Source organism: Adiantum capillus-veneris, chromosome 1 (assembly GCF_014529385.1).
Source record: "Adiantum capillus-veneris isolate H3 chromosome 1, ASM1452938v2, whole genome shotgun sequence".
Taxonomy (NCBI): Eukaryota; Viridiplantae; Streptophyta; class Polypodiopsida; order Polypodiales; family Pteridaceae; genus Adiantum; species Adiantum capillus-veneris.
In genome coordinates, this window is record NC_140931.1 from 171503950 (window position 1) to 171531606 (window position 27657).

Here is a 27657-nt window from a genome sequence, read left to right on the forward strand (position 1 = left end):
AGCCGGTACCGTCCGAGCAGGGCCCTCCCTGAGCCAGTGCCGTCCGAGCCAGGCCCTTGAAGACAAAACACCCCTCCGCCCGAGCCGGTCCCGTCCGAGCCGGGCCCTTTGAAAGCAAACGCGCCCACCACGCACCTCAACCTGACGCGCCCAGATTTTGGGGCGTCACACTTGGTATCAGAGCTTCAGACCCTCGTGCCCGACGCGCACGTTACTCACGACGGCCCCAACCTCCCGGGTCGGGTCGTCAAAATCTTGGTGAAAGAGCTCCAGGAAAAGAACTCCACGCCCCCGTCCCCGTGACGCGTCCAAACCCCGGGCCATCACCCGTGACCCGCGCCGGCCCAGATCCGAGCCGGGCACCTCCAACACAAAAAGGAAAGATGCAAGCCAGACAGAGCTCTTCATAACAAAAATCTGAACTACCAAAAACGCGACGGACCAATCCAACTGTGTTCGTCGCGCCCCGGCCACTTTTGTGGCCCATGCTGAGCTGAAGACCCACTCAAGTCTACAAAGAGACCACAGGGCCCCGAGCTAGCCCTCCAAATGACGTCCACACAGGGACACACAGGGATCAGTTTGAAGAATGAAGATCAGCCAAAGCCTTCATGGTGTCATGATGACCGACGCTACTTCAACCTAAAGACTGCATCTAACCAAGAAACCTTGCCCGATTCAAAATTCGGCGATTGGAAACCAAAGCTGGTGTCAGCCTAAGTCTACAACGCGCGTCAAAATGACGGTAAGCTTCCTTGCAACTTCGCAAGTGCTGCATTGCAACAGACTCTCCTTCACATTCGGCTTTCAAGAAGCCTCCGCGCGGGCCAACACAGCAGGTGGCTCCGCGCACTCCGGGTTACCTATTCGGGGAATGCTCAAGTATGGGGAATTCTACTTGGGTGTTCAAAGCATACTTTTTTAGCCTTCTGCCAAAAATCCAAAAATACACACACACTCACTTCAAAAATGACAAAAACAAAGCATGCTACCTACCTACTTGCATTTGGGAACAGCTTTGCTCACTTTGCACTTATATGCACCCCTTAGTCCCTTGGCCTCATGCATAGCCAAGCACTCTTTTCCCTCCGTTCGACGAGGTCGCCGAACTCTCTTCAACCGGGGGTGTATATAAGGGGTATGAGCCTCCCGAAAACGGCCACGGGAGGGGACCCCCCACCTAGACACGCTAGCCTCACTCCACGCACTCGTGCACCGTGGGGACTCCACGCAAGGTTCCCCAGGGCACGCTATGACCCTCCGTGAGTGTGGCGGAGCCTGAGGCTACGTGGGGCTAGGGACCCGGAACGCAAGACCCGCGAAACGCAACACGGCCGTCGACCCATGGAACGCAACCCGACCCGAGCCCGTCCGAGCTGGGCCCCCCTTGAAGGCAACTCGACCTGAGCCGGTCCCGTCCGAGCCGGTGCCGTCCACGCCAGGACCCCTTGAAGAAACACCTCGACCCGAGCCGGTCCCGTCCGAGCCAGGCCCCCTGGAAGACAACACCTCGACCCGAGCCGGTACCGTCCGAGCCCGGCCCTCCCTGAGCCGGTGCCGTCCGAGCCAGGCCCTTGAAGACAAAACACCCCTCCGCCCGAGCCGGTCCCGTCCGAGCCGGGCCCTTTGAAAGCAAACGCGCCCACCACGCACCTCAACCTGACGCGCCCAGATTCTGGGGCGTCACAGCTGCCTTACAAAACATGCTAAAAGCCCACTTTCTTGGCCTCGAGTTTCAAGGTCAAACTTTTCACACAACTGAGATTTATGACAAAATGTAAGGAAATTAATTAAGGTTCAATGAAATTACAACCAAGATTTGCCTTTTTTTTTTACCAGACTAAAAGTATGAGAGAACTGTTTCACTACTTTTGCCTTCAGGTGAATCAACTAAAGCTTGATCAATGTCGAGTGTATGAAGCCAGCTTCAAGGTACTCACGAACTATATGAGCTACTACAACAATGCAAATATCAACAAACAGCAAGAGGTACTTCTCGATGGCTCCTATACACACCTGCAGAGAATGTTGGACAAATGCAGAGCAGATGGGGAAAGATTAAGAAGGCTACATAGTAATGGAATCTGGCTAGTTTCCCACTGCATGATTTTTTGGAAAACTTGACAAAGTAGAATGTAATTTTGAACACCAAGTTTTTGTAACTATTGACCGAACCATACCCTTTGCGGTAGTTTTTTTGTAATTGCGCTCTTTCTATAATATAAATCTTCTCTCGCCCTTTATGGAAAAAAAAAGCACTACAAGAGGCTATTCATATTAGCGACGCTCACACAGCGACGCTAAAAAAAAATAATCGCGGCGTCACTATGAGCGTCGCAAATTTACAAGTAAATTTAGGACGCTCATAGCGACGCCGGCTGGGCTAAAAAAAATAATAGAGAGCGCCTAAAACCTCAGATCTCAGATCTGAGTTTTTCAACGCCCTCAAGCAAGGAGCAGGTAACGCTCTCCCTCCCTCTCTCTCTCTCTCTCTCTCTCTCTCTCTCTCTCTTCTCCACACACACACACACACACACACACACGAGGAGAGGAAGGAGATCCAGGTATGCTCCTTCCCTCTCCTCACTCTCATGTTCCCTTCCCCTCTTTCTCTCTCCCTCTCTTTCTCTCTCCCTCTCTCTCTCTCTCTCACACACACACACACATAGTGTTTTTGAGAGAGAGAGAGAGAGAGAGAGAGAGAGAGAGAGAAAGAGTACAAACATAAACAAAAACGCACACACATACATAAACAAAGAATGCACACACACATTGAGAGAGGAAAAGAGAGAGAGAGAGCATGCATAAACAAAAAACGCACACATTGAGAGAGGAAAAGAGAGAGAGAACATGCATAAACAAAAAACGCACACATTGAGAGAGGAAAAGAGAGAGAAACCATGCATAAACAAAAAAACGCACACACATTGAGAGAGAAAGAGAGAGAAACTAATTTAACGTCGTAGGAAACTAATTAAAATTAAAAGACCTAAAGATCTAGCCGACGAGGAGTTGAACTCAAGACCTATTATTCAAGAGGGAAATGGCATAACCAATCTATCATACTTGGCATGGGTGATAGAAAGGTTATACCATTTATCTCTTTTTATTGGCACACACATCCACACACGCGCACACACACAAGAAGAAGAGAGTTATAACGTCGTAGGAAACTATCCTAAAAGACGTTAAAGATTAGGTTAGATGTAGACTTACGTTAAATTAGATTTAGATTTATTTAAGTTAAATTAGATTAGATTTAGGTTTATTTTTAGTTAGATTTACGTTTATTTACGCTAGATTTAGATTTACGTTATATTAGATTAGATTTGGGTCTCCATACACTGCGATGCCTGCATGAAGCGGGTGAAGAAAGCCCTCAATGGAATATAGGGTATTGCTGCCTTCACTCATGGTGGGCTCCGTCGATCCAAAAGTACTGGTGAAATGTCTTCAGAAGATAGGGAAGAAGGTGGATCTTTTGGGCAGCAAGAGTCACTACATCCCCGACAATGACCATCTAGACAACCTCTAGTCATTCAACAGCAACTTCAAAGTTAGTAACAAGAGCAAGAACAGTCCAAAGGGCCAATTGCTGTCGTCAGATGTGGATGGAGATGAGGCAGCGTCACCGCCGGAAGTTAACTCTCACATCTTTAGTGATGAGAATGCCAACTCTTGCCGAGTTATGTAAAAAATTATGTGTTAAATCAGTTTTAAGGTTCTTATAATCCCTGTTAGTTTAGTTCTTTGTTTTTAATATAACATAATTTACGTTAGATTTAGATTTATATTATATTAGATTAGACTTAGGTTTATTTAGGTTTACCCACACACACACACACACACACACACACACACAAGAAGAAGAGAGTTTTAACGTCGTAGGAAACTATCCCAAAAGACGTTAAAGATTAGGTTAGATGTAAACTTACGTTAAATTAGATTTAGGTTTATTTTTAGTTAGATTTACGTTTATTTAGATTTACGCTTATTTACGTTAGATCGAGTCCACGCAAGAATTACTTACGGTTTAGGGTTTAGAGTTAGACGAACAGTGAAAAGATCTACTGTGAAAAGATGTTAAGATGCTGTGACGTGCTACATCTAGAGAAGAGGCAAAGGGGTTTTGTCCACTACATGCAGTATCATGTAGACGTGGGTCTGTAGATTTCTTGTACCCACAAATATAGGTATTGACCAATAAAGACGAGATTATAACCCGGTGGTTCTGATCTCCGTGCACCTCTAGACCGAGGTGTGCGGGGATTGGACATGACTAGAGAATGTGAGGTAGAGAGAGAGAGAGAGAGAGAGAGAGAGAGAGATAAGACGAAGATTGCCAATAGAATATTAAATTTGTTGTCCAGGTTATAAGATTTTTATCCTCATTATGAGTAGTGACGAGGATGTGGGACCGTCCAAACGAAACACCTATCTCTCAACGAGGGTCTTATGTCCTTGTAATCAATGCAAGCATGCTGTGCGACGGACAAGACGTGTTTCTTTGCAGCACGTTCGCGAATTTGGCGAGTTCGATCCATCTATTATAGATCGAGTTGTTGCCAATTATAACTCGTCGGACTCTGACGCTGGCCAACAAGCAGCAATCTTGCAACCCAATAGACGTGTTCGCAGGCGCTTTGGTCAAGCAGCATATGCGAGGCCACAAGATGTAGCCTCTGACAGCTCGGGGGATGATCATGCAGAGCACATTCCCAACAAGGCAATGTTTGAGCCCGAGATTGATGAAATGATCGAGACGATCATGGATTCAGAAAGGCTTATCTATGATGATATGAAAAGTGAAGCCGATACGCCATTGTATAATGGAGCACGTATGTCTAGATTGAAAGCACTCCTGGTTCTTCTCAACATGCAGGCAAAGTTTGGATGGAGTGACACTAGCGTCACAGCGCTTTTCAGGTGATCTATTACAATTAGTTTACTTTAATAAAACTCTAAATGTATAATGATCTGATAGATTTTTACACGACTGTATCATAGTTTTATGTTGTGTAGATTGCTTAAAGAGCACATACTACCAGCTGACAATGTGATGCCAGATTCCCGAGATGAAGCAAGAAAGATTTTGCGAAACTTGGGGATGGATTACAATTCTATCCACGCTTGTCCTAATGACTGCATTCTTTTCAGAGGGGAATACATAGACATGGAGAAGTGTCCGAAATGTGATTCCGAAAGATATCGAGTAGATCTCCACGGGATAAAAATTCCACAAAAGGTTTTGCGACATTTTCCTCTGCTTCCTCGCATCAAGCATTTCTTCGAATGTAAGTCCATGGCCGCCCTAGAATCATGGCATGAGGAGAATAAATCTTCGGATGGTGTGCTATGAATTCCTGCAGATTGCGCAGCTTGGAAACATATAGATGGAACATGGTCGGATTTTGCCAGGGAAGCTCGAAATTTGCGCTTAGGCCTGGCTATGGATGGCGTAAATCCATTTGGTCAAAGATCAACATCTTACAGTGTATGGCCCGTTGTCATCGTCAACTACAGCATTCCCCCGTGGTTGACTACGAAGAAGGGGCACCTATGGCTAAGCTTGATTGTGCCAGGGCGATATAAAGTGGAGAATATGGATGTGTATCTTCGTCCACTATTGGAAGAGCTACAACAATTGTGGATTGGCATAGAGGTGGTGGATATGAGCCGACACATAGGACGACGGAATGCTTTGATCAGAGGCATTCTAATGTGGACCATGCATGACTATCCCGGGCTAACAGAATGCTCAGGTGATCTATTGACACTCCTCACTCAGACACTGTAAATCTTGTTTTTTCCCATAGTTGATCTATTATCATGTGTATACATGTAGGGCTTCAAACAAGCGGATACAGAGCATGTGTCACATGTGGACCTAGACTGAATGACGTAGGGCGCCCTCACTGAAGAAGCAAATCTACGAAGGTCATCAAGCGTATCTTCCAGAGAATCATGTGTTACGCGACGGCTTTTTGGGAAGAGAGCCACCAAGGATGTCTGCACAAGCATGGTTAGAGCAGAAGGAGATGTGCGATGACGGATTGCCTCCAGGGATGAAGAGACTATCTCTATGGTACGAGTTACCATACTGGCCCCGACTCATGATCAATCACTTGCTCGATCCAATGCACATATTCAAGAATGTGGGTAATCTACTATGGGACCATCTGACCGGCAAGAAAGATACTTTGGGAGTCAAAGTTGACCTTAGAAATGTGGATCGTATGGAGCAATATTGGCCGCAAACAGTGTCTGATGGATCGATAAAACTCCCTAAAGCACCATGGATTTTCACAGGAGCCCAAGAACGCAAAGTAAAAGAGACCATTCGATCTTTGCGGACCCCCACTGGCGTAATGCACTCGCTCCGAACGTGTTTTACTAAAGAAGGAAAGCTTACCGGTTTGAAGTCACACGATTGGCATAAAATGTGTCAGGTACGTTCATAGTGGACTTTAATATCATTGCATAAAATGTGGACTTTAATATCATTGTTGCACATACTTTACAGTTTATTTTACCGGTTGCCATTGAGGGATGTTTGTCTCTCGACATCCGTAACACAATCTACAAACTTGCAAAGCTGGTGCAATGGATCTCACAAAAGGAGATCAACGTAGTCTCCATACCATTCGCCAAACTAAATGCTGCGGAGCTTGTGTGCATGTTTGAGAAACATTTTCCTACTACCATGCTAACCATTCAAGTGCATCTTCTTGTTCACATAGTTGATGAGGTGGAAATAGCTGGCACAGTTCATTCCAGATGGATGTTCTTCTTAGAACATTTCATGAAAACGCTTAAGGGATATGTGCGTCAAAAGGCACGTCCGGAGGGTAGCATGGCAGAAGGTTGGTTGGTATCAGAGTCCCTAGTGTACATTGGAGAGTGGCTAGACGGATTTGATAAAGCCCGGGACACGCTATGGCGAACCATAGATGATGAGCGCATATGTGCAATCTCGGTGTTGAGAAGAAGATGACGGAAGATCTAGAGGCTAAAATCAATCGATTTTGCATGCTTCACAATCCAGTGATGCAAAAGTGGATTTCACAATATGAGGATGCAAAGCAAGAGCGACAAAGGGCACGAATCGAGTGGAGACGGGGAAGACGACCACCGATGCACTATCCGACGGGTCTGGAGAGCCTACCAACATTCATGAGCTTAAGATGGTTGCACAACCAATTGAAAAGCACACAACAATGCGGTGACGAAGTGACTGAGGAAGAGTGGGAGTACTCTTGGGGTTGCGCGACCAAGGTAAGTTTGCAATGTACAACTAGCTAGTGACTTTATTTCTAAACGTTTGAACGGCCACTCATAATCTTTGTTCGTTGTAGTATAAGTCATACATAGCAGCATGGTGTAAAGGTCGACATTTTAGGGTGGAACGGATCGACAAAAAGCGTTTTACTCAAGATTGTGGAATCATGGCAAAATTTGAACAGTCTAGTCGACGACGTTCCTCTGATGTAGATCCTGTGGTGGCGGAACTCACTTACTTCGGCACGCTACAAGAGATTTTGAGGATCGATTACAGAGGATTTTTTGTCGACTTGTTCGACGTGCAATGGTTCAAGATAATCATGGAGGGTCGCAACGCTACTGTGCGTAGAGGAGAGTCTGGTTTTCTTGAGGTGGATTCTACTAAGAAATGAACTGACCTAAGAGACACTTTCGTACTACCCGAGCATTGTGAACAAGTAAGTATGTAAATAGTTAACATCCCCCTTTTACAAGTTATGTGCTTGAAAGCTCTCATTTAAGTTATGTGGCTCTGGCAGGTAATATTTCATCCTACAAAGTCTACATCAAACTGGTGGTACGTCATAGAGGTAGCCCCTCGTAGTGCAAGGACGTATGAAGGCTACCATGTGCCAATCACAACGGCATCAATGGAGGAGATCAGAGAAGATACTCAATCAGAAGCCGCTGCGGTGGTGCCAGATGAGCATCAAGATGCTACTACTCTATATGGGGTGCATGCAGAGGAGCTACAAAATGAAACAGAGGATATGTGTTTAAACGGAGAGCTCTATATAGATATAGGAAGTTATGTTGAGTTATGCGAGAATGAGAGAGAGATCTCTTAAAGCCACAAATATTGTATTTGAACAATTTTGCTCCGTGTTGTAAAAGCTCTGGCTCTCTAAGTACCTTCCATGGTGTATAACGCTCTTTTCCACTCGCGCTCACATCTTTTGATTGAAAATTCTGAGTTTTTGACTTGCCTCTTCTATCACTCAATTCATTGCGTCATTGTATTTATATGCATCATTACGTCATTGTATTTAATGGTCTTTGCGTCATTGTCTACTCTATTCATTCAATATTAAGTTTAAATATTCGTGTGTTTAATGCAGGTATGGATGATGAGGAGTTTCTTTCTTCTTTGTCACCGCATCAGAGACAGTGATACGTGGAGCGTCATCGCTCTGGCGCATCATCGCGCGTTCCTACTCCATCCGCATCTCCCTCTCTTTCGGAGCATTCGGCGCACTCCGAATCTTCGGTGTCGACGAGACGATCTTCACACTCGTCTAGACACCGGCGCTCTAGTGGTGGCTGTGGGCGGTTGTTGTGGGGATTCCGCTGCCGATGCCTCCACACCGCCTCGTGTTCGACAAGGCTCTTTACCCTCCCCTTCTTTGCCCGCCTCCACACCAGCCACAACATCGCCATCTACGCCAGGTTTTGCGCGGCTGACTGTTCCTAGCAGCTACACACCTCTACCTACTCCGCCAGGAGCCACCCCACTCGACACTCCTCGCTTCGGGGCCCAGAAGCCGGTGGAGACACCTGACGTCCGTACCCCCATCGACACGCCGCTAGAGACCCCTGTCGGGACACCCAGGTTCACGCGTCACCGGCCAGAGGGCTTGCCTTACTCCGTTGACTTCAGCGGCGGCATCATCATGGATGATGACGGCAAGAAGGTGATCTCGCGCATGCGTGGTCTTTGCTCTAAGCTGTTTAGACACTACATACTAAACAAATGGAGTGAAGTACCAAGTGATTTAAAAGACAGAGTCATCAGCATACTTCATGATGAGTTTCCCGTTCCAACACAGGATCAGCGCTTCAATGAAGACCTGATGAAGATTCGAATGCGCGAATACTGCAAACACAAGCGTTCCGAAGTGCAAAAAGCAATCAAGCATGGGTGGAACAGGCCAGATTGGCTGGCCAAAGAAGATTGGAAGAATGCGAAGAAAGCAGCGCGCGAGAATCCCGACAAGTGGAAGCAACAAAAGGATGCAACCAGAGCGCGAGTAGAGGCAGGGAGCTCGCACCACTTGGGGAGCGGTGGATGGGCATCATTTGAGGCCGATTTTGTAAGTGTTTTCGCATTGCTCTTTATGTTCGATAGTTTAGGGTTTATGAGTTTTTTAATTCTAACATAATGAAATCTTTGTATGTTTTGACAGTGGTCGATGACAGGACGTGATCCCACACCGTACGAGCGCGAGTACGCAGACAGGAAGGGCTTAAACGCCCTGATGGACATTCTCAGTTCTCGCGGCGGCATGGTTAGTATTAGGGTTTACTCTTTTCTATTTTTTGTATTGTTTTATGAATGTCGTTATATGTTTATACTTACTGAAAGCTGTCTTATTGTCTTTTTTTGCAGAATCCGACAAATACGCCGCTTGGACGCGATGAGACGTCTGACTAGACGACGTCAGTTTAGCCGTAGCTAGATAGCATTAGTTTAGGGTTTCTCATAGCTTATGTATCATGAGATGGATTTTATACGTCTTTTTGAACCATGTATATTATTACATTTGTCACCGCAGTTCATTTTGCCAATCAATTCTTTATGCCTATGATGTTGTACAATTGTCATTATTACATTTGCCAATCAATTCATTTTGCCTATGATGTGTACAATTGTCAATTTTGCAAACAATGCGTCTTGTGGGTGACTATTTTGGGTCTATTATCTACCCTTGCACTTTTTTTAAAAAAGTGAATCAAGTACAATATGGTTGATGGGTGGCAGGGCATTCAATGCCCTGTCACCAAAAAAAAATTCTCTCGGGCGTCGCTATAACCGTCGCTATGAGCGTCGCTATGAGCATCTCTATATAGCGACGCCTATAGCGTCGCATATAGCAACGCTCTCGTAGCGACGCTATTAGCGACGGTTTTTGCGACGCCGGGGTTTATAAAAACCCAATGTATTTCCGTCGCTAACAGCGTCACAAGAGCACACAACCTCTTGTAGTGAAGATTTTCCTTTTTAATTCCATATATTTACACCACCAACGAGGATATGTAAGAATTGGTTACAAATTGTAGCTTCCTTTTTCCTACGAGTACGGGTACTAAGTGCTAAGGGTATCATAAAGCATCCTACGGAGTACACGAGAAAGACTTCCTCCGCTTTTGGCGAAGAGGCTGCAAAGGCGGCAAAAAGAGGGAGAGACAATCCTCTAGAAACGGGCACGCTCCCTCGAGTCTTGTAACCCCAACGTTGGGTTGTTTTCTAGTAGGAAGCATTCTCAAGTGCCATGTAGCCTCATTGGACAATGTATTGCTATTGTGGTGAGCCCTAAACGTTGAATTGGTGCCCTAGATGATGGCGAACGTGAGCATTGGGAGAGACTAGCTCCCACTGGAGGCAACATTTGGTACCATATGGCAACTGACATATATATATATATATATATATATATATATATTCTCACAAACGCTATAAAAAGGTGTCACCCTTGGTTGTCATTTTGCGACTAAGCATGGCAACCGCATGGCTCTCAGCATTGTAGCCATTTCACAGCTTGTTTTTGGAGCATTTGACTTGCATTGCTATAATGACATCAAGACCACTGGTTAGTAACCAGCTTGCTTGATAGGTTTGGGGGAGCGCAGTTTGCAGGCGACCTAACCATGGAAACCGACGACCCTAGCTACATCACAAGAGGGCAGTGCCCACGATCTTACCCTCTTGGAAGTGCATGAGACAATTGTGTGTGTGTGTGTGTGTGTGTGTGTGTGTGTGTGTGTGTGTGTGTGTGTGTGTGTGTGTGTGTGAGAGAGAGAGAGAGAGAGAGAGAGAGAGTAGGGGCACTCCTAACATGGCCAACGTGCTGTAAGAGAAATAGTAGCACACTGTCTTTTCACTCATCCATTTGTCGACGTAGATTCATTGGCACCTTCAACAGAGGCTTGCCGTTGGTTTCGGCTAGCTTGCATACATGGCAGAGCATTCGAAGCCAGTTGCCAATCATCTGTAGCCGGTCGGCAATAGAGTCGATCAAAAAGTCAACACTTTCCAACAACACGCACATTGAACTAGCAACTTCACAAACCGTATGTGGTAGCCCTACCTCTACGCATGATTTCAAGCTAAGTGCTACCTATCAGTGGGTCACTCGAAGACAAAGACCCTCTGAGACACGAATTGTATTGACCACTAATTTTCCTTTATCTTGAGTAGAATGTGGTTGCTCTGAATTTGATGATGTTTTTGCGTTGGAATTTCTTTTCAAATTAGACGGATTTGGTTTCTTTGGACATTGATACCATCTATGGTCACACCCCCCCCCCCACACACAAAAAAAAACTTCCAACTTCGAAGCTCCATCAGAACATGAAGTAGTCAGCGCAAGCTCCATTTCGCCTGCTGCTGCTGCCGCCCACAACCAGTGAAGAGCTTGCATATTGTAGGCCTAGTGATTCAGTCTATTGTAAACAACCTTGTTTGCATAAGCGTCGTGCTATGGCAACGACCTCTTCAAACCGAGGACAGGGTACCTTATAAAGAGAGTGCATGTTCTGTTGCTTCCATAGGTTCACCCTTTTGTTGTTATATCTTCAAAAGGCCAAAATGACCTATGAGAGCAAACTAATACAATCTTGGTGGATCTAATACAATGTCTGGGTACAAAGTAAAACAATGAGCATTAGTTTCCGAGGATGCCCGACATCAGGCAATGTCCCTGAGAGAGAGGGAGAGAGCGAGAGAGAGGGGGAGGGGGGGGGGGGGGAGAGAGAATTTTAGATGTCATTGAGAAAAACCAAAGGAACCTACGTGCCTTTGTGTGTGTGTGTGTGTGTGTGTGTGTGTGTGTGTGTGTGTGTGAGAGAGAGAGAGAGAGAGAGAGAAATGAAATCAAATGTTATATTAAACGTCTTCAAAAGGCCAAAATGACCAAAGAGAGCAAATTGATACAATCTTGGTGGATCTTAACCATCTTCAAAAGGCCAAAATGACCGATGAGAGCAAACCTATACAATCTTGGTGGATCTAATACAATGTCTGGGCACAAAATAAAATGGAAGTAAAATAAAAGCTAAAATGAACATCAATGACTGAGGATGCTTGCATCGGGCGCTGTCACACAGACACACACACACACACACACACACACACACACACACACACACACACACACAGATAAAATGAAATGTTATATTAACCGTCTTCAAAAGGCCAAATGATTGATGAAATCAAACTCATACAATCAAGGGTCTAATACAATGTCTGGGTACAAAATAAAATGAAGTAAAAAAAAAAAAGCTAAAATGAACATTAGGCTCTCCACGCACGAGAGAGAGAGAGAGAGAGAGAGAGAGAGAGAGAGAGAGAGAGAGAGAGAGAGAGAGAGAGAGATCAGCCAAATCTCGATGTAGGTACTCTTAGTGTTGTTCTCATCTTCCCAGCTTGCTGATTTGCCTCCAGTGTGCGCCTGCCCTGGCTCCAAAAAGAGCACCCTTCTCCTCAATAGCCATTAGTAGAGGAGAGGTGGCACTAATCATCTCTCTCGTCTATGTGTGTGTGCATCGGTAAGCTATCTCGTCATCTCCCATGGGCATAGATTGTTAAACTCCCACTGGATCAAGACTAATCAGCTCCACCTTCAACATCATGTCATGATGATAAGACATGCAAACATGCAAGGTTTCGTGGTTGGGGAGAGAGAGAGAGAGAGAGAGAGAGAGAGAGAGAGAGAGAGAGAGAGAGAGAGAGAGAGAGAGAGAGAGAGAGAGATGTTCTGTATTGCACCAAGTCCTGCACACCACAACCACAAAACCATGCCGAGTAACTGAGGAAAGAAATAGCGATGAGCTTATCCTCTTTAGCGTCGTTGGTGCTCTTGGGTTGCAGGGCTTCTTTCAAAGCTGGAGGCTCTGCTATCAATGTGCACTCAACTTAAGGTGAATGGGCTTTGCAACCGAATGTGCTTAGAAACTAGAGGCTCTAGCTGCATGGAAATGGAACAGCTTGCAGCGCATTTGCTGCCACCTAGCATCTACCCTTGTGTTTTATATATATAGTATAGACAGAGCACAACAAATTCCTCGAGGTCTCTTGTCAATGCGCACTCAACTTAAGGCGAATGGGCTTTGCAATCAGAGGCTCTAGCTGCATCGAAATGGAGCAGCTTGCAACGCATTTGGCATCTACCCTTGTGTTTTTTATATGTAGTATAGATAGAACACAAGAAATTCCCCGTGTCACCTTTAAATGGATGAATTGGTCCATGAAGGAGGCAATTAACATGAAGTGCTCCTATACAAGATAGCAAGTCCTCCACTTTGGAAGACCTTCTTTGGTGATTCTTCTACAAAATCAATAGTGTTCAAGAAAGTACGCCTCACCTTAGCCTTGATCCGATAGGAAGTTGACAATAGCTTATTGAGATAGTAGAAAAAAGGAAATAGAAATTGCATAGGGTAAGGGGGCCAATAGGGGAACACCTTAATTCTAGAGGTCATTTGGGGGCTCATTTCAACAAATTTTCATTAGGTAAGCATTTGGGCAGGAGCGCCACGTGTTGCTCTACAAAGGTAACTAGGTTAATGAGATTGTGGTAAATTTAGGTGGGTCAATTGTAAGGTTTTTTGAAGTCTATGTAAAAAAAACTGGAGTGAATGAGGAGATGGACCTGACCCCCCAAACGTGTCTACACTCAAGGTGTGGCATATTGGCCCATCACCAATAATAGCTCGATTGGAAACCACCGTAGGACCACTAGAGGCCACCCACGTGGACATGCGTTATCGTTTTGGTAGACAATTGAGTGTCCATTAAAATGCTGCAGCAGTCAAAGCTAAGCAGTGAGCATGCACTCACCTACCTGCCCCCATGCTACAGTATGCGGCCATGTCCCTCTCTCTTCTGAGCATCAAGCGACGCTAAGCAGTGAACAAGCACTCCCCTACCTGCCCCCGTGCTGCAGCATGTGGCCATGTCCTCTCTTCTATGCACGAGCAGGTTACCAAGCTAGGTGGCCGACTCTATCACCTTCAAGATTAGTGCATTTGCCTGCAGCTAACAAGAAACCCTCACTTGCGCAGCACGCCTGGCAAAGCCTAGGAGATAGACTACATTCTCTATTGGAGTGCTATTCAGAACGGCAGCAGCTTGCCACGAATTTTTCTCACAAGCAGATAAACGCTAGCAGCAGCTCATTGAAGTCTTTGTATGGCAGATTGACGCCACCAACCCTGTGTCTGCCCCCCTCATGAGCAACTCATGCCAAAACGACACATGCGCCCCCTCATGAGCAACACACGCAGATGTAGCTCCTGGGCGCTTGCTGGTGATGGCCCTGTGTCCGGTTGGCATAATCCAAGCATGTCACTTCACGGGCAGCTCTATGCTCTTGATTGCCCTGATGGTTGTAAGCTCCGTGTTTACGATGATCTAAGTGAGTCGTGGTACCCATCTGTTGACAGCAAAGTTCATTTAGGAAATTCTAAGGATGTTGAGGCTGCCGCTTTGCTTCCTCTTGGCGGCAAACTCTGCATTATCCGCAATAAATGAGCATTAACGTTGCAGATGTTGCCAATGCAGGGTGCCCTGCAAATAAAGATCAGCTTTGGGAAAATATAGCTGGCAGAGGGAAGCTTAAATCCTTTGTGTCTGACTTGTGGTAAAAGTTTTCCAGAATGGGAAAGAAGAGTCAGATAATGCATTGCCAGGTTCTTCAAGCTTAGTTTTTGAAAAATTCCCTCTACTCTGGCAACAACGAGGTATGCTTTGTATGCCTCTTCCAATATTTGCTATTTAATGCTTCTTTTAGTGCCAGGCTTCATCATGGCCGAGTCTGCCCTACATCTCTAGAGTTGTGACAAACTCAGTTGGCAGATCTTTGTATTGATGTAAGCTCCTGTGTGTGTGTGTGTGTGTGTGTCCCACTATAGCCTTCCTTACTAGGATTTGACACTTCCAAGCTCCTTTTTTGTTCCTATAATCTTTTGCTGACGGAGAATCATTGTTCTACGGACAGAAAGTTTCTCTTCCATACTGTGGGAGGTTGCATAACATTGGTTGCATGAATGGTATCTATTACCTTCTGTGGTAAGGTAGATTTGACGTATCATACAGGTGGTACAAATGTGTGGAGCTTTACCTGGTGATGATACAGCTTGGAGCCGATAGCTTGTGACACGTTATGGCAAGCTACAGGCCACTGATAGCCTGATGGAAAGCATCTTCTGTCTTGATTTCCCCATGTACTGTGCATACACGATGAAGCCAGATTAAGTATAAGTAATAAGTGTCCTAACTAAGCATCATTGAATCTTTTGTCATGAAAGTGAGAACCATGTTTGAGGATATTCTACCTTTTGAATAGTCAGCCTTGAAAGTCAGAAAGTAGATTAGAGTACTCTTTAACTGAGAACTTTCGCTTTGGTGGTGGTTTGGGAGCGCTTTTCTCTGGACTTTTGACCTTCAGAGCTGTGTTTGATGAGGATGGTTTTGGACTAATGAAGGGAGGCTTCTTTCTTGGTATTTTGCACGAAAATATGGGAAGTATGTGTACCTTGCCACAACAACATACACGACCACCGTTTTTGTGCAACAACTGAGATGTGCAAAGCAATCCTTCGAGTTGTGGATGTCGCTCTATTAAGCAAGCCTTGCATTCACAAGGCGCTGTAGATGCCATCTTGGTATTTGAAGCATACTACACTTTGGTCCTTTTGAATATTTGCAAATACAGCAGCAAAGTGGTACACCTGGGAATGAGGGTGTTGATGTCTATGTGTCTGAGGGCGCTCTCTGTGTGAGGGTGAAGTTGTATGTGTGTTTGGTGCACCTGGGAATGAGGGTGCTGATGTCTGATGGATTGTGTGAATGAGGTGTTCTCTGTGTGAAGAAGGTGATCTATGCTTCAATGCTTGCAGGAGGTCATATGTGTGAGAAGGTGTTTTCTGTTGCTTCAGTGCCTACAGGAGGTGATCTGAGTTGGAGTGCTCTGCTAACGAAACAAAGTGGTTTATGGCTAAGTGAATTTTATAGTTGTTTGTTGTAACGCTTCCTTGCTGAGGTGATTTTGGAGGGAAAGCTGGTTGATTTGGGATTGATCGTATTTCCTTTTGAAGGCTATTCTGCGTTTAATGTACATGGCTGGTTATGATAAAAGATCGGCCTGTGTGGATTCTATTGATTGCTGATCACGTCCTTGTTGAGTGCAGGTGCAGGTGATTTATTAACTGGAAGAGGCTCGCTAGCTGTAATGACTGGCAGGGGTGTGAAAGTGGACACAGAAACCTATTGTGGTACAGTGAAGGGCGTGTCGAGGGCCTCGGTTGTTTGTTTTGATTTATGAACTTCTTCCCAAAGCTTTTTGAAAGCCACGTTGTAATCTCGTTCTTTTACTGGAGCATTCTCTTACTTTTTTTAATCTATTATAGTCACTTAAAAATGTTACATTACTGGTACCTGCTCCCCTATTGGCCCCCTTACCCTAGAGGAGTGTAAAAATGGCCAAAGATACACGTTATTATGCATAATCTCATGTCATGGATTGCCTCAAAGGGATTTTTGTATGTTTGGTAAACAGGTTTTCCTGAACACAGAAATTCGGATTCAATATGGCCTAGGTTATAGGGGCCAATAAGTGGACAAGATCCAAAACAATGACACTCTTTAATTATCTTTACATTATTTCCAAAATGTTGAAAATTTTTAGGGAATAGGAGTTGGATATGCTCACAGCTTGAGAAGCACTTTTTTTCATGTCACTTTCATTCAAAATCATCTATGTATCTTTTACTATATAGTGGAGTTAAAATTTTTGAAAAAGGAGAGGCTCTGCGGTGTCACTCTTAGGTTCACTTCAAAGAAAACTTTACAAAATGTTTCATATTTGTGAAGCTTAGAACTAGTGAACCATTTCAACTCATTCTTTCAATTTTTCAATTTGACAAGTTTACAAAAAGGGGTTGACTTTACTTGCCCTTTTCAGTTAGACTTTACTTTTCCCGGTAAAAGCTAATTGATGGTGGCTCAACTTTGCTTTTCAAAGACCAATGGTCATAAAAGTTAAAAATTTAAGAGATTGTTTGTATGTACATTAGCAAAATTTTAACGATGTACTTCAAGGCAAACTTGGAACCTAGGTAAGATTTTGTAATTTTAGACCGTTAAAAAATATACTAAACTCTTTTTTATCAAACGCTAGTCTCGAATAGTTCCAAAATGGAAAGATATGTGTATGTGTGTGTGTGTGTGTGTGTGTGTGTGTGTGTGATAAAGAGAGAGGGGAGAGTTTTGAAGAGAACACCAAATCTTTTTTCTTGATCTAACTAATTTTAAAGTAAATAAGGGACACACTAAAAATCCTTTCAATTTTTAGGTCAAAATTTAAAGAATCAATGGTATTTATACTTGGCTTGAAATGTATCTTGGTATTTTATAATTTAAGCTAGTTAAAAACGTAATAAACCTTGACTTTTTGCGAACGCTAATTTTGAATAGCCTCAAAATGGAAGGGGAGATGTAGAAAAGTTGGATACTTAGTACATCCAAAATTACTTTCCTCACCCTGAGGACATGCTTTGCAAAGAGAGGAGGGAAGCACTTGTTGAAAATCTATTACATCCTCAGGTGCAACACGAGAACGAGCGCGCGCGAGAGAGAGAGAGAGAGAGAGAGAGAGAGAGAGAGAGAGAGAGAGAGAGAGAGGGAGATGAGCCCTGGAAGCATAACACTACTCTATGAAGGGAAACTCTTTTTTTCCTCTTGATGGAAATTTGAAGAGGCTCTAATTTTCCTTTGGAATTCCATAAAGAAACCCATCTTTTCTTTCTACACAAATCTAGAGAGAGCGCTCAAATTTGAAGGATGATTCTATTTTGATATTTTATCATTTTGAATATTTATAACAAATACTCAGAAGGGTTGATAGATTAAAACCACCACCAATACATAAGCCTCATGCTAAGAAATTGACATGGCCATGAGGAACCGACCATACAAGTTCACACAAGGCTATCTACAAGGAAGGGTAACCCATAACCATGTACATGTATTGGTGCCACCATAGGGCCATCTCATCACATTGAGGAACACCGTGCCCATATGAACATGGACCATGAACCATACAAAGCAAAAGGAGAAGAAGACTTGAGAATAGCATATGCTAAGCTCTCCATGATTCCATATGTTGAGCAAAAACCTTGTGCTAGGCACCTACACGCATACCTATTCTACTAACCTCAAGGACATGCACACTACAAGTTACAACTTCACCCAAGGAGGTAAAGTCAGATAATCTCCCAGTTGGGCTGGCACCACCAGTACCTCATGTGAGACAACATAAGCATGTGGCAAGTGAGGTCTCAAATATGGCTCGCAAAAAATATTTTTCCTAAATGAATTTGCTAGGCTTACCCAAAAAAATAATACGCTAAGTAAAGAAGGGCACAATTAAAAGGCTTTTGGTTTTTAGGCCAAAATTTGAGAATTTACCGCTAAAACTTGCAAAATGTTTCCAAAAAATTTCAAGGAAAGCTTCCATAGAATCTAGCCAAGATTTTTCAATTTTAGCTGGTTAAAATGATAGTAAACAGGCATAATAAAAGCTCTTTTGATTTTTAGGTCAAAATTTTAAGAATTGACAATATTTAAAACCTGCAAAAGAAAATTGATTTTCTTCAAGGCAACCTTGGAATATAGCCCAAATTTTATAAGTTTATCCAATAACAAATACACTAAAACCCGGTTTTTTGTGAACATGGGCCTCGAATAGTCCCAAAATGGAAGGGCATGATAGATGTATAAGAGTTGGAAGCTTAGTACATCCATTGTCACTCTCTTACCAACCCAAGGATAGTATGTGACGAAAGGAGGCGTGCACTTGTTGAATGCTACATCCTCACGTGGAGCACCGACATGAGAGAGAGAGAGAGAGAGAGAGAGAGAGAGAGAGAGAGGGTTTCCCCAACAACTTGGTAGCCAACCAAAAGCAATGAAATATTGTTTCAAGAAAAAGGAAGTCAATTCTATGATAAGAAATGATTCATCTACTTACATTATTTTTGTTAATTATAGTAATTTAATAAATAAGAAACAAATAAAACTCTTCCAACTTTTAGCTAAAATTTTGAAAAATTGTCGATATTTACAGTAAAACTTACAAAATTTTATCAATTTTCTTCAAGGAAAGCTTGGAATGTAGCTTGGGTCTTACAATTTTAGCACTTTTCTTGTGAACACAAGTTTCCAATAGACCCAAAATGGAAGGATATGAGAGGCACTAAAAAACTTGGATGTTCAGTACATCCATGGCCACCTCAAGCACAAACTATGCATGAAGAGGAAAGTGCACCTGTCAAAAATCTATTACACTCTTGCATGGGACCCCGGCATGAGAGAGAGAGAGAGAGAGTTTTCTCAACAAGTTGGAAACCCTCCATAAGCAATTACATATTGTTTTTTTTTTAAAAGAGTCAATTCTATGATAAGAAATGCTTCATCTACTTATACTAATTTTTCTAATTGAAGTAATTCAATAAATAAGGGCATAAATAAAACTCTTTCAAATTTTAGGTTAAAATATGAAGAATTTCCAGTATCATTGAAACTTGAAGAATTGTTGATATTTACATTGAAACTTGCAAAATTTATTGATTTTCTTCAAGGCAAGCTTAGAATGTAGCCCGGGTTTTACAATTTTAGCCGGTTAAAAAAACATTAAACTTTATTTCTTTTTGTGAACAGAGGTTTCCAACAGACCCAAAACAGAAGGGCGTGAGAGGCAATGAAAAGAGAAACGCTCAGTACATCCACGATCACTCTCTCACGACCTCGAGCACAAAGACCCTTGCATGGACACCAACATGAGAGAGAGAGAGAGAGAGAGAGAGAGAGAGAGAGAGAGAGAGTCCTTGAAAAAATAGTAGCCTTCCTAAAGCAACTACATACTATTTCAAGGAGAAAAGGAGTTAGGCCCATTTTGCAATGAGAAATGCTTTATATAACTAGCAGTCGCTACTTCGGCTTTCACATACTCCATAAAATAAAAGAGTGACAGTGTTAGAGTTTGTAGACATGCCAACCTTGCGAGGAAAAGATTATGGAAACCAAAATATGAAGTATCCTAATATACATTGATACAATATTGATTACGGCTCAAGGACATAAGGTTGTGAAAACCAAAAGAGGGTGAAACTTTTGTGCTTGATTGAGATAGTTACACTATTGTCTATTGAGGTCGTATTTTTGAGGCTTGAAATAAAGCAAAGGGTGGTTCATTCGAGGGAAATGAGAAGTGTTGTTTGAGAATGTGGCTTTGGACTCATGAGATTAGGTGATGTATGCAAAATTATATTGCCATTAAAGTTTGGATATCTAGATAATGATTTCAATAACTTTTTTAATGGAGAGGCTCTTACATTTGTGCTACATAAGACATTGCATTTTGACATAGAACTTCTGAAGATTTCTTTCATATAGAAGCATCGACTGCTTGAAGGGTTGTTAATCTTGAAAATCTACTCCACATAAAGAGCAATTGAGCATATCCTTAGTGGAGAAGATACCAACAAGGATTAATTGTCGAAATTGTATTATATGTACGTTTTGGTAGAGACAATTTGTATGGCATGCTTCCAATTACAATTTCCTAAGTTTGAATGTGTGTGTGTGTGTGTGTGTGTGTTTGAGAGAGAGAGAGAGAGAGAGAGAGAGAGAGAGAGAAGTTATGGGTCCTTATGGGCTTCCATTTGCCCATCAAAAGAGAAAGATTGATGGAGGGAGATAGAGAGGGTGATCGCCCGGTTGAACGCCAGTATGTGTGTGTGTGTGTGTGTGTGTGTGTGTGTGTGTGAGAGAGAGAGAGAGAGAGAGAGAGAGAGAGAGAGAGAGAGAGAGAAGTTTTATTAATATCATAGGAACACACTAAGAGATCTCAAGTTTCTAACCTGACAAGTCTTTAATTTAAGAGCTGATTTTTAAGAGGTAATTTTGATAACCAATCCACCACAGTCAATGGTTATTATAATTTTGTCTTTTTATTCACTGAGAGAGATCTCAAAGATCTACTTGAAAAGTCTCCAGCTCAAAACTTTGTATGTGTGTGTGTGTGTGTGTGTGTGTGTGTGTGTGTGTGAGAGAGAGAGAGAGAGAGAGAGAGAGAGAGAGAGAGAGAGAAAGATTTGTCATCTTCTTGGAGTGATCCATGGACTCTCTCCACTTGTGTGCATACAGACACTTATGTACACCTACACATATGTGTGTGTGTGTGTGTGTGTGTGTGTGTGTGTGTGTGTGTGTGTGTGACCCAATGGCCATGCTTTTCTTGGCCACAACAACGCGCGGAACACACTAGTCTATATATTATATTAAAAAGAGAGGAGTAGTATCTGCAAATGCTTGCAACCACAAAGATGCTAATCCTACTTCCACCTTCCCTTTGCCTACGTGGTGGCTATATGCGCCTTCTAGCATGGCACTGCAAGTGCAGCACACGCAGCATGGGAGTTAGTGTGGGCACTGTCCCCAATACATATGTAATGCTAGCATAGCATGCACAACACTAGAGTCAACACCCTCCTACCTTGATGAGCGGGCGTCAACGTCCAACGGTCGTGTGCAGCCAACAGGCATTGCCTCCAATTGCGAGGAGGTCCAATCGGCAATGCAACTTATATAGCCTATGTGCAATATGGCACTCTGCTCACCTCAATCTCCGACAAGCCATGACGGAGTCACACATTCGGCTCATTCAATCTCCATGCATGTGCGGTCATGACATGAGCATTCCCCTTGCATGGTTTGGTAACGATGGGAGGCATTGCATTGAGGTTATTGTGGTTGCCAAGGATCTGGATTCCTCCCTGCAACATATTCTTTCACATTTGGTAGCCAAAGTATGCCTCTTGGCTACCGCAGGCATCAATTCCTGCAAGGACTTTCTCGACACTACCCATTAAAAAAAGCCATCAAATCTAGCGTGCATGTTGGGCGAGAAAGCACTTGCCGCCTTTAATGCCAGGTGTTACTTAGTGTTGACTGGCAGGGGGGGGGGGGGGGGGGGGGGGGGGGGGGGGGGGCTTGTGCCGCCTCGTTTTTTGCACTGGCCGGGCTTAGTGGGCCTCAAGATCCTACCCTTGAGCCCAGCCCCCCCCCCCCGCCCACGCCAAACACACACAGAGCCAAGCAAAAAAGCAATAACACATGCCCACACACACACACACACACACAGAGAGAGAGAGATTTTCATCCTTGCTCTATTCACAATATCTACTCCATGTTTGTTAGGGTCAAAATGAGTAGGCTAGGTTACATTGAGAGCTCAATATAGCCAGCGCACCTTAAAAATTCTGCGGTAAAAAGTGGGAACACAAAACACGTGTCGCAGCGTTAGGTATTTACTATTAAGGTTGTTTGGGATTTTGGGGTTATTGCAAAAGGGAGGACTAAAAGGCGGGACTCATTTTGCTCGCCAAGACATTGACTTGTATTATGTTCGTATACGCTTTTGGTTCTTGCGTTAAAGCATGAAGGGCTATCCACTAAAAATTCCAGGCTTCCATTAAATAAAAATCACATGAGCAAGAAATGATAGCTGAATACCTAAGGGCCAGGGACAAGCCTTTATCGGACAAATTGACGTTGTAGTTACATAATAAAGTTATTGTATTAGATTAATCTCAATTTCCTTTTTGCAACAACTACACCTTTTTTCCAATTTCTTGTCTAGCTTAAGAAAAACCATTTATTTTATATTATTTCGGTTAAAATTTGCCAAGGCTTACCCTACTTTTCGCCATAGGATCACATCCTCTAATCACGACGCTCGAAGCTAGTGTTGAACGAGGGGAGATACAAGGCCTTGTTTTACCAGGAAATAGACAACTCGTGGCAAAACTATTAGCAGATGATTCTCTCCTCTTCTTGAAGGCGTGCCCCGAGGTCATTAGAAAAGCTCTGGAGATTGTACAAATGTTCTCAGTAGCTTCGGGGTCCCAGTGTAATATAGAGAAGTCAAGGATGATTTCCCTATCGGAAAATGACTCATTTGACCGTACTGTCTGGTCAGGGGAGATTGTCACAAAAGGGAATATCTTTAGACATCTGGGAGCCCCCTTGGGGGTGGATGTAACTCACAAGCAAAGATTCGAGTGGGTGCTTGAAAAAATCAAAACAAAAATGAGGAGGTGGGAGTATGCTCTTCTCCCATTCCCAAATCGGATAAAAGTGATGAATGCCTTTATGATTCCTTATACTGCCTTCACTAGCCCGCTTCTCAAGATGGCTAAGTGTCACTAGAAAGAGTTCTTAAAATTGGTAAAAACATTTTTATGAAAAAATAACACGAAATCTTCTAGGCCATGGCAATGGGCCCGTTGGGAATCAGTTGCTCGACCGAGGAATCAAGGAGGCCTCGGGATTCTCAACCCTGTGGCCCATGCAGAAGCTTGTTGCGCCAAATTTGTTGTTTCCCTGGCTAAATAGGATCAAGTTTGGGCTGTCATGATCAAAGATATGATAGAAGCAGCTAAACTTGGCACGAAGGGTGGAATGTGGAGAGGGATGGAGGTTCATGACAAACTGTTAGCCCTGGAGTGGTCTACCTTAAGACTCGGAGGCAGCTCAGGAGAATTGGTAAGAAAATGCAATAGAGTAGCAGGAGTCTTAAAGTGGGGGGAAGAAGCCAGATACTTCAAGAACTCCATCCTGCATTGGTCCCCCTGGCTCTCCAAAGTTGTAGATCCGCCGCAAACTCCCTATTGGATTGAGACAGCCATGAAGCTGAACAATAAGGGTCTGAACCGACTTGAGCACTTTTGGGACAGTGTCAACAAGAGTTGGAAAACCATTGACCTTATGGTTTCCCAGTACCAACTAAATAGCTTGGAGGTCTTGCTTGTGCACAAAGTGATGAAAGAGCTTGACAATCTAGTGATGCCAATCTGTGATTCGGAGTTGGATTGGAATGTCTGGAAATGGCCCGGAAGCAGTCTCTTGTGGAAACCCCATACTAAAATCATTTATCAGACAATGATGCAAATGAAGGATTGGTCTAGCCCCCTTAACAAGCTATGGAAAAAGCAATGGTTGGAGGAAAGGTGGGAGCATGTAATGGAGAACATATGGAAGCCAAAGGTTCCGCAGTTCATGAAGGTTTTCTTATGGAAGGTTATTTGGGGTGCTCTACCGACGGGGGTGAAGATTCAAGAGAGAGGGATTGGGTCAGATCGATGATTGGGGTGCAGGTTAGCTAGTGAAGATCTGGCCCACCTGTTCATGGACTGCCCAGTTGTAAAAGGCCTAGCAGGGAAAGTATGCAAGTGGGTCCAGAGAAATTAGTTTTTTCAAGACTAACCTATGCCTTGGAAGTAAAAATTCAGGTAGTCTTGCACTCCTCGTCAGCACTCAGATCGTCAAATACTTCTTCTTTCATAATGTATGGCAGACAAGGAACCGCCGTGTTTTTGAAGGAGGATCTGAGGTGGCAAGCTTCGCAGAAATTATAGAAGAAAGCAAAGTGTTAATATGCGCACTCGGGCGCAAGCATCACTCGGAGGATTGGTCTAGGACTACTTGTGCCTTGTTTCAGCAGATGGAATGCCTAGGATGGGGGCAATTCTTGGCCATCAGTAAATAAAAGATCTCAGAATGACAAAAGCAAGGTATCAAGGATGTGGAGGCGGGGTGGTAGGGGTAGCTGCCCTGATAGCCATTGTAATTTTGATCCCTGGATGTTGTCATGGCTTAACATGAGCATGACATAACCTTGTAATTTTTTGGGCTGCTCAATATAATCCACTCACAATTGTGAGTTTTGCTTTTTTTTTTTTTATAAATGTCATGCTACACTATCCCTATGTTTTTTTTTAAAATAGCAAAACTCACAATTGTGAGTAATTAAATTTATCATCCCAAATAATTACAAGGTCTTGTCATGCTTGTGTTGAGCCATGACATCATCTAGGGACCATAATTACATCGGCTAGCAGGGCAACCATCCCAACCAACTCGCCCCCTTATCCTTGATACATAGGGTCCATTGTCATGTTCTTCTGAGATCTTTTACTTACCGATAGCCAAGATTTTCCCCCGTCCTAGGCATGCCATCTGGTGACACCAAGGCACAAGTAGTCCTAGACCAGTCCTCTGAGTGTTGCTTGCGTCCCAGCGTCCAGATTAGCGCTTTGCTTTCTTGTATAATTTCTGTGAAGCTTGTCACCTCAAGGCTTCCTTCAAACACACGTCGGTTCCTATGTTAATGTCACATACCTAGTGTGGCCTAGAATCTCTCGGTTTTTTTGCAATATATCACCATTTGTTCCATTTTTAATTCTAATTGGCTACCAACAAAAACGATTTCGTAAATATTCTTTTGGAAAATTGGCTTGCTTTGTGTGATTGTGCTTATCAACTTCTATTCTTTTCTTCTTTGATTGGGCTAATCCATGCTACACAATCATTTTGTGAAAAATCAAAGCATTTATCACGCACGTATCTTGAAATCTACCTTTCCATGATACTCTTAGTTGGAAGTCAGTACTTTAAAGCATGACACGTATCCGAGAATCCTCTTGTCTAAAAGCCCACTTTTCTAAAGACCCACTTACTAATAAACCTTTTCCTTGATACTATGTTCTTCTTCTTACGACCCAAAGCTGGATCGATCTCGCTTTCACTCCTTGAATCAAATGTTCCTTTGACAATCATGTTGCCAAAAGTCTTCCAAAATGTGCCTATAGACTTGTGTTTCACATTCTAGGGAGTTGACAACAGCTACTGGTGCCTGTCGACATGTCACACTCCAAGCTTCTTTCCTACTCTTCATACAGAAAAGAAATCTTTCTTTCTCCCTCCAAGATTGCTCTTGCATCATTTTCCACGTTATATTAACATATTGCTTTTGAACGAAACCAATCTATATATAGGGGTCTCTAGTGTGCACTCAACAAAATATGGCACTACGACAAGGGTAAAACCACAATTCATGATCATGAACAGTGGTTGGAAAAAGGAAAATCAACCTCCTCCGATCAAGTGAGAAAGATGAGGTGTAGGTTGAAAGCCACACACACACACACACACACACACACACACACACACAATGAAATTAAACGTATTATTACTATCTTCAGAAGGTCATAAAGACTCATGACCCATGTGTTTTCAGCTTTCGATAAGGTGCTTACATTTTGGGTTTTGACTTCATTTGCTCTCTAACTACTCTTAGTGGGCACACAACTCTCTTTGCATTAAGCATGTGTGGAAGAAGCGCTCGTCAAGATCTTTCATTTGAGCCGTGGATCACTGAAATTGATAGGCATTAGCATCCTCAATTAACATGGCCATTTTATTGTTGAATCTCTAGTTTTCTATAGCAGACATAGAAATCTGTGTGTGTGAGCTGAATTCAGGGCATTAAATGCTCACAGTTTTTTTTAATAAAGCAAGATAAAAGAAAAAAAAAACCCCCATTTTTTTCCTTCAAACCACGTGGAAAAACCCTTTTATAGGGGAATCTAAGGTCAAAGAGAGAGGGCCCACATGCCCAACTCCTAGCACCCCTTGGGTCGACGTGCATGCTTTCAAAGGCACTGGAATAGATTCTAGTGTCGGATCCGGCCGACTCCAACAAAGCACGACACATTTGCCAGCACTAAACGACACAATCATCTGCTGACCCTCGCATCACCCGTCTACTGTGGAAGCGGGCGGTTCTTTTCTTGCTAGCTCAATCAGCAAAGGTCGATCCAGGTGCTTATTGCGCATCATTTATTAGTTTTGCAACTTGCCGAGTAGCGCCTTCTATGCCCTAATGAGAACATTTTTCTACGTTCAAAAATCCACATTAGCTTGTGTATGTGTGTGTGTAATTTAAATTCATGTGTATTTTGTCATCATTTTCATACTACTTGGGATTACCATAACTCTCTTGGTAGGCGGCATTGCATTTTGCAACTTATTTGTGTGGTGTGTGCTTCATGACACCGTTCCATAGCGGCAAGCACCCAAATCGTATGTCACTTAGGCATTCTATTGAGCTCTCAAAGTCATGTGTTTGCAGCTTTCAATAGGTTTCTTAGATTTTGGATTTTTGCTTCATTAGCTCTCTAACTACTTTTAGTGTGAACATAATTCTCTTTGCATTAAGCACATGTGGAAGAAGAGCTTGTCAAGATCTTTCATTCGAGCCGTGGATCACTGAGATTGATAAGCATTAGCATCCTCAACTAACTTGGCCATTTTATTGTTTAATCACTGGTTTTCTACATCAGACATAGAAATTTGTGTGCGTAAGCTTTAGAGCATTATATTCTCAATTTTTTTTAAAATAAAGCAGGAAAAAAGAAAAAAAAAACCCCACCTTTTGGCCTTCAAACCACGTGTAAACACCCTTTTTTAGAGGAATCTAAGGTCAAAGAGAGAAAGAG

General features: G+C 43.3%; 1 protein-coding gene across 1 annotated transcript; it reads left to right on the forward strand.

Moving 5' to 3' along the window:
* The first annotated feature begins 14077 nt into the window (after positions 1 to 14077).
* LOC147466015 (F-box/kelch-repeat protein At1g55270-like) lies at positions 14078 to 16657 on the forward strand. Its single transcript, XM_086513259.1, has 2 exons — positions 14078 to 14672; positions 14819 to 16657. The coding sequence occupies exons 1-2, from the start codon at positions 14498 to 14500 to the stop codon at positions 14899 to 14901; spliced, it is 258 nt and encodes an 85-aa protein (XP_086369385.1). The 5' UTR covers positions 14078 to 14497; the 3' UTR covers positions 14902 to 16657.
* Positions 16658 to 27657: the final 11000 nt, after the last annotated feature.